We start from the raw sequence: 8,832 nt of genomic DNA on the forward strand, positions 1-8,832 counted from the left end.
TACCATACTAAGGTGACTGGGCGACTATACCATACTAAGGCGACTGGTCGACTGTACCAAACCAAGTCGACTGGGCGAATATACCATACTAAGGCGACTGGGCGACTATACCATACCAAGTCGACTTGGCTTACTGTACATAGGCTACTGAACTTAGCCCACAACTTGTTGTATTGTAGTGGCAAATAATCCCACTGGCCCGTATTTCAACAAATAAACATTATCACAAGTATAATTCTCTTCATTTAAAACAAAACATACTTATAATGTAATTAAATCTATTAACTGACTATTTAACAAATATTTACATTTTAATTAATATGCATGGCGTTAACAATAACATTGTATGTAGTGAGAGGTGTCTATTGTATGAGACTGTACTCCCCTTGTTTAAAAAGTATAACTTTGTTAAAAAAGTAGTTAAGTAGTTAAGTAAGTACCTCTTACATTAACCATGTAAGGCCCACCAGGCTGTCCTAGTATTAAATAAATCCTAAGTATTAAATACGGTCAACGATTAATCTTGAATACATTTTACATTAAAGTAATAAAAAACTGGAGTGAAAAGACTTCCTTTTTATCTCGAATATGAACGAACCTCTCACAGAACGTTCCTTCCTGAATGAAACGATGTACAACATATGACATATACTATGACAATGATGATGACCCAGATACCCCAAATTAACAATGCGTGAGAACGGCCCTTTTAGCATTCAAAGATTCCAATAAACTAAACTTCTTCGAGTGGACAATGGTCCCCTCTCGATAGTCAATTAACAGCCGAAGAATGGCAATCCATTATCAGGCACTGATTAGATAAGCTAATGCCAGGTAGTGGCTCAGATGTGCGGCAGCCAGGAGACGATGCGGCTGATCGTACTCCTAGTGATCGCGGTGTCTTGTGTGGCCGCGGGTCCCAGCCCGGAGGAAGTCTACGTCCAATTCTTGAACAAGATCATCGCCAAGCTAGAGGACCTAGTGGAACGGTCGGAAGACCCGTCGAAGCAAGATGAACTGAGGATGCAATGCATTTATGGTATGAACGCCTTCCTAAGACATGCCAGCTCTACATGGGCACTATCAAGTAAGTACTGTGTAACGTATAAATTATTTGTATTAAAAATCTAATATCAATAACACATAATTGAAAAACAACGGCCAAAGAAGACATTTTTTTTTAAGCTAATTATAATTTCAAGTTAGGATCAGCTACAAAACGGTACCGACCTTCCAAATGTCTGGCATACTAATTACCAATACCATATTCAGATCTCATCCATGAGATTGACGCAGAATGAGCGGCATATGCGGATGAATTATGCAACAGAAAAAAATGACTATCATTGAATATATGATTAAAAGATAAACAATTTGGTAAGTTACTAATAATAAAAATAAAAGATCATAATTTGTAATTGATGCCACCTGAACGATTTCTCACCGATATAAATCAGATCATAATTTCAAATTAACTCGAGATAAAAGGAATTATAAATAATTACTAGTGATATATCGTGTCCTTAAACGTCATGACAACTTCCTCCCCTTCATGGAAGCTAGTTAAGTATAAAAAGATTTTTAATAATTTTGTAATTGAATACATAACTAGAAGGAGATCCCACAACTCGCCTTAATTTGATGAAAATCTTCCAGATGAACCTAGGCCTCATTCAATTAACGCGTCTCAAGAGCTTGGGGATTTCAATAGATTTAAACCAATGGAACCTAACCTTTTTTTCATAGGGGCCACAAAGTGTTAGTCATGGTGTCCCAGGCGAAAAAATAAATAAAATTAGATATTGGTTTCTTAGGTTTTTACAAATTGAATTAAACAACTATGAACAGATTCATCAGGTATATTTTAACTTTTTTTTTGTCATCTCCAGACGTTTTTGACACGAGCAAGTTTCTGCGGTCACAGGCAGTAATTCAAATTATTTAGGTGTTAATAAGAAATAAAATTCAAAATTAACAAATTTATTACTGTATTGAAAAATGTTTTAATCAGGACCATTTATTAACCTGGTTCAGTATCAGCTCCATTTATTGACCTAGTTAAAATAATTTAAAAATACATAAATTTAAATGTTATAGTTTATTACTGGTTATAATTTTACATATTCAAATTTACTACTTAATATTCTTTCTCGTCACAAAATTCATAGTAGAATATCGGTTTCACTCCCTCGATACGGAACTAAAGACGCCCAATACTAAAATTACGTGTCACTGCGATACAATCAGACGTCTGATGTAAAACCAAAAATAAATTAATAAATTGCCATATATAAAGAAAAATTAACGTATCAATAATATCACTGCACACCGCGGCGCGCTGGTGTTAGGTAGGACCTATTTATTCAGCGCGCACTCAATTTTCATAATCGGCGCGAAATTCAAAATTATTTCAAATAAAGTAACACCATATGAGCCAAACACAGAAGACCGGCGGGCTCCAGGTTCAGTATTAAAATTAAAATCTGTACTAAAACAACCCATGAAGGATCAGGGGTTCAATCCTTTGTAAGCAAGTACTATTACTAGACCAACGGTTGTGCAAGGAGGTGATTTGGTCAAAATCACGCTTGATCGCCAGATTTTTACCCAATTTATGAGGTTGGGTGAACACCAGGAGGGCTCCAAAACCCACAGGGTTGACTCACGGCTGCATCGTAAGATAAAACAATTTGCTGCCCAGCCGGATTCGAACCCGGAATTAGTAGTACCGCGCTTTACCAGGCTAGTAACGTGCCCTCGCAGGTTGATAGGTGCTTTAAAGCTTCTCATGACGATAGAAAACATTTTGAAATGTCACAAACGTTCATTGTGAAGTAACATTCGAACCATCATATTTATATAGATTTTTATTTACATATATGTATTATTCAAACAAGGAAATATAAACGAGGTTTAATTTTGATATAATTATAAATTTTACAGCCAATTTGCCCATCCTCAAGGATAATCATAATACAATTTTAGAACACAATTTAAAAAACAACTTCATGGCTATTCTGTCCAGGTCATTTATATTAGTCCACGAATTACCCTAATTAGTCAATTGTTCATATCAAATTAAAAATCAAAATTTTTTATCACAGTCAACCTTCTTTGTTAAAATTTATCACAACAATCAAATAACAAACAGCTCTAAAATATTAAAATTACGTAAAATAATTGATCCACAGAATGATGAGTCTAGTAGTAAGCTGAGAATATTATTCGTTTTTGTTTCTAAACTATTTTTGGATAATTAGATTTTGTTCTAGTTTTCGAATGAAACTATCAAATGGACGGTTCAAATAACAATACAAACTAGCATTTGTTTTGTTTTTTTCTTATTTTTTAAGCAATTCTTATTCCTTGATAATTCTTTCAAGGATCTGATAATGAATCTTTAAGATGACCTCTGTACTTTCCTGAATATAGAGACCATATAAACACCTGTTCAAACAGGATCAATTTTATTGATGACTCATAGGAATTCTATCTTGTGAATTCAGTTTAATCTGTTTTATAATATCAATACGAATAACTGTTCGTTAGTTAAATTAACATCTAACAGTAGAAAAAACAATGTTGAAGCAAATTTATAATCAGAAAACAAATGAAATATCGCTTCGTATGAATTAAAACATTTAAAGTAGTTCTGTCTAATTTAATAAAATAACTTTACCTCGACCGAAAATTCCTTATTGCGTTATAATCAATGTCGCATGTTAGAAGGCGTTAGAAACATCTTTTTTACATGCACTAATATGGAATTTAATAATAAAAAAATATATGTTTATTTAAATAACAAGTAACATAAGAACAAGTGCATTGCTCAGAGACTTATTTTTTTTTCCAGACTTAATATTTATAAATGTTTATAATAGGATACTTGTTCACTATTTCTTAGTTGCAGTAAATAGAAGAAATGTATATAGCTTCGCAAAGAATGTCCCTGCTTGGAGGTTTTACTCCAGAATAAAATAATTCAATCTATTAAAAAGGATCTGATGTAATTAAATTCATAAGAATTTAAAAGAGCCTAAAAATAAATACTACAAGTCTTGCATGTAATCAATATATTATTCCGGGTGACAGAGAAATCCCGGACAGCCGAAAATTGATTTTTATTTATTCAATTGCTTTGGTTCTAAGCATCTTAAGAGGTAAAGATTCAAATCCAGAAAGAGTAGTAAATAAATCCCTTTATAGAAAATTATAAACCTAAAAAAGTGAACAACCTTCACTAACTTAATACGTTCAATAGGTTTGTTTGTTAGTAATGAATTTTTAAATTTTGTTTAGAATTTAACTTATGAAGATCCTAAATTACAATAAAATATTTATTTACTTTTGAGTTATGTGAAATTAAATTTTCTTTTCTTAATGGATTTATTCTATACAATAAAATATGAAATGATTTAATAAGAAGACATTGTTTCAAAAGTTTGCTAGAGTAGACATTTGGTAAAAAAAAATAGACCAAAATGGAAGTAATTGGGTAAAATGAACATTTGTCCCTTTTCTTAGGACCTATTGTTGCTGTGGGAGTTAAGCAACTGCCTCGTAACTGCATCGTTTGCGGCTCAAATCCGGCTTGGGAGGGCGACTTTATTTCCATGATGGTCCTGCGAAATAATAACTTGACCTACCCCAAACCACCATGGTTAGAATGGGTTGGATACTTCTAGATATCTCCCTCCCTCCTTCGTATATCAGTAATGACCAGAAAGGTAATAAAAAGACAACGCATTGTCCCTTTTATTTTTCAATATGTAATTTGTTGTCTCTGATTTTGTTTTATTTGTATTTTCCATATGTCTTCTGATATTTTATCAATAATAATTACAACATATTTTAATAAATTTTATACAGAAGAAAGCTCAGACATATATTTCAAAATATCGGAGGCTGAATCCTTAATAAAAAAAGAAGAAAGCGAGGTCTAAAGATTATATGTTATTTATGAATACATTATTACTGCATATCCAGTATATATTATTACTGAAAGGACCCGAGCTCAAATATGATATTTATCAGAAAGATGATTTCTCGATTTGAAAAAGCTTATAGTTTACGAAATACTATATCTCAGAAACTATTAAATGTGCATATAGTCTATAAGGGCTCATATTTTAGGCAATTTACTCAGCTCTGAACAATGCTGTATAAAGAATTTTAGGTATGTAGGTAGATTTAGAAGGGAGCCCGGTGGCACCGTGGTATAGTACGATGCTACTAACTCCAAGGACCCAGGTTCGAATCCGCCAGGGCAGAAAATTGTTTTCCGTTACACTAGAGCCATGAGTTAACCCTGTGGATTCTGGAGCACTCCTGTGGTCCAACCAGCCTCATAATGTGGATACCTTAATTGGGTAAAAATCTGGCGGTCGCGGGTGATTCTGACCAAATCACCTCCTTGCACAACCGTTGGTCTAGTAACAATATTTCCTTACAAAGTACTGAACCCCTGAACCTTCATGGCTTGTAGCGATACAGATTTTAATATATTATTATTATTTTATTTACCATAATTTTAATTGTTCATATGTTTCCCTTAAATTGTTATTATATGATTAAGAATGGTTGGCTTTTTTTTTTTTTTTTTTTTTGTAAGCAAAAGAAAAATATTTTTTAATTTTATCCGTTGTGCAATCAAAGTTTTTGATTTATCTGAGCAGGTATGTTGTCCTGACTTGCTCTTTGCTCATTTATTGTCATTTTATATCATTATTATTATTTATTTATTTTTATTTTTATTATTCTTTTATGACGTTTATTTTATCTCTATATAATTTTTTTTCCTTTCCCCGTATTGTTTTTGATTTATATGCATCTCCTGTACTTTTTTAGCTTTATATTTTACGTATTTTTATAAAGAAATTTTTACTCTTGCCATTACTACTAATTTTTATTCTTATCATTGTATCTTTATTCTTATCATTGTATCATTTTGTATCTTTTTAGCCATGATGAAACTCAGCAAAGTGGGGCGAAACGTCGGATAATAAATAGTTGTTAACTATTTTTGTTTCACTTTTGACCGCAACCCTGACCATCTTCTTATATATAAAAGTTTAAAAAGTTTAATCAAAATCGTAAAAGATGCTTTACGTTTTTCTATTCTTTTCTATTCAAAGTATCTTAAAACGTTAATCACAAATTTCGAAATAAGATATCTTTATCGATTACAAAGGTTCATTATTGAAAAAAATAAACCAAAAGCAATTATAAATTAAAAACAAAAAGAAGGTTCTAAACAGTTTGAAAAAGCTGAATTCGGTTTCACATAAAAGCGTAAGACCTCCGCTGTATATGTCTAAACAGGTCTGATTATAGTAATAACGAAAAGAATTATTTTAAAGAATTTCAAGTATAAAGTTTTAGGAGCTTACAAAAAATTCAGGTTTATTGTCTTGAATTCCTGCAGATTTGTTTTGAATATGCAAGCGAAAAATTATTAAATAATCCTATACTACTTAAATAAAACTAGGATAACAGCAAAAATCCATTGAACCAACAATATAACGTGGTTGTTACTTTCTGTGCTAAATTTTAGAGCAGGCTTTTGATCGAGACTGGCATCGGGGACTGCTTTACAAACTCCGTAAATTCTTACCTCCAGCATACTTTTTCATCATCCGTTCCTTACTTACAGAGAGATTATTCCAAGTAAACCTACCCATACCTCTATTTTCAATCCGCTGGTGTTCCTCAAGGTAGTATCCTCGGTCCCATCCTCAACAGTGTCTACAGCTGACATCCCAACAACTCCTAACATTATCCCTACCACGTATGCTGATGACACATGTGTGCTCACAGCTAGTAATAACCCTTTGATTGCATCCCAAACTCTCCAATCAAATATCACCACCCTCGAAGAATGGTGCCGAAATTGGAGGATAAAAATAAATCCCATCAAATCACCTTTACGCTTCGTGCGTGCCCTACAGTATACTTTTATAATGTGGCTCTTACCCCTGTTGAACAGATCCGTTATCTTGGACGACATCTTGACAAAGGACTAACCTGGAATCCTCTCATGACTGAAAAGACAGGAAACTGCGCGTAGATTCCGACTAATACAGCACTTACTAGACAAACGGTCTAAACTTCCAACACATTACAAAAGACCGATCTACATGACAATAATAAGGCCCATCTGGACATACGGAGTTGAGCTTTGGGACTCCACTAAACCTTCGAATTCCTCTCGTATACAATCCTTACAATCCAAAATCCTTCGTAATATCCTCAATCCTCCTTAATATCCTCAATCCTCCTTAATATCCTCAATCCTCCTTACTTTGACACAAATAAACTCATACATAAAGACCTTAATATTCCATATGTAACCGATCTAGCCCGAACCCGATATCATTCCTTCTATTATAAACTCCCTAACCAACCCAACCCACTAGTTTCTAACCTTGCTTCCTCTTCCATTCCTGGCAATCCCCCGAGACCCTTTAAAAGAAGATGGCTTCATGACCTTATGTTGTAAAAATGTTTATAGAGATGGGGTTTCTCTACATGCTGTATCATACCATTATGATCTTACATCAAATTTACTTGTTGTATTTTATATACAGTTGTAAATATCAGTAAATAAATAAAATAATATTAAATTTTATAAAAAATATGAAAAGTCATCATCACCTGATATCCTGATATTGTAATCAATGTAAATAAAACATTGCAATTTATAAAAAGGAAAAAAGAGAAAATACTCGATCAATTAAAACGACATATTTTTGTTTCCCTCTGACTCCTGAGAGTAAACAAGATTAAATTGTTCTATATAAAAACAGATCTGTCATTTTTTTTTTTTTGTCAACTAAACTTTAATACATCGGAGCTACTTCTTTTAATAATTTCCGTCTGGTTATCAATATGTTTGTTTTTGCATTGAACGAGGTTCATTTCAGTGGATTAAAGCATAATCTAATATATAAAGAGAATAGTTGTTTATTGGATTTTTATGCATTGGCATACCGTTCATCTCATTGTCATGGGGATTTTTGCTAAAAAACGTTATTATAATAATTAAGTTTTTTTTGCTCGTATCTCAGAAAGTATACATTCTCTCTCTGTAGGGGTATTCATGATCTTCAGTTTAATATGTTCAAACGTGTTAAATGCGAAAACTTATGTCAAATGAAGAAATATTTCCTTCTTTTAGCATGTAAAAACGATATAACATATAGTTCAAGAGCCAGGAAGAAAAAAAGGCAGTTATCCCACACCAATTTTTGATTACTTTAATGAAAACTATGTATAATTACTAGTTAAAATTCATGAGTCTACCAAGTATAGGTAGGGAGAATAAAAAATGGTGGCTTTTTCAAAACCTTAATTTTTCATTCGGAGCTCTATATCTTAAAAACTACCAACAAAACTAGAAAATCTTAGAGAACATTATTTGAAGAAGAATAAATTTGCTGAAATATTACCCCTAATATAGAGCTATTTACGCCTAATAGTTCTCAAGATATAGCTTTTTTAAAAGCAACATTCCTTAAAAATCTACTGGAAAATCATTAGTTAGTTAATTAATTTTGAGCAATCTATATCTCAGGAACTATGTGACGTACAGATGTCGATTAACACTCAAATTTAAGCTAGTTTAATGGACTATAAAGAAGTTTATGACGTTTACCTTCGTAGGAATAGTAGTTTTAATGATATTTGACAAAATAAACTCACTTAACATTTTCCAGTTGTTCGTACAAAATGTTGTATTTTTAAAAAAATATACCTCTAGATCCATAAGACGCACATATAAATGCCAACACTCAAAATAAAGGAAATTTAACTTACTATAAAGAAGTTTATGAC

The 8,832-nt window shown here is 32.3% G+C and overlaps 1 protein-coding gene across 1 annotated transcript in view; it reads left to right on the forward strand.

Moving 5' to 3' along the window:
* Positions 1 to 808: 808 nt before the first annotated feature.
* Positions 809 to 8,832, forward strand: part of LOC106688513 (nose resistant to fluoxetine protein 6) — a gene marked incomplete at both ends in the record, with an annotated part of 60,772 nt that continues 52,748 nt past the window's right edge. Inside the window, 1 exon segment of the mRNA XM_014433008.3 lies at positions 809 to 1,087. Coding sequence (XP_014288494.3) covers positions 847 to 1,087 — 241 coding nt within the window.

This window comes from Halyomorpha halys, unplaced genomic scaffold, assembly GCF_000696795.3.
Source record: "Halyomorpha halys isolate HHAL.00 unplaced genomic scaffold, Hhal_1.1 Scaffold1145.1, whole genome shotgun sequence".
NCBI classification, from domain to species: Eukaryota; Metazoa; Arthropoda; class Insecta; order Hemiptera; family Pentatomidae; genus Halyomorpha; species Halyomorpha halys.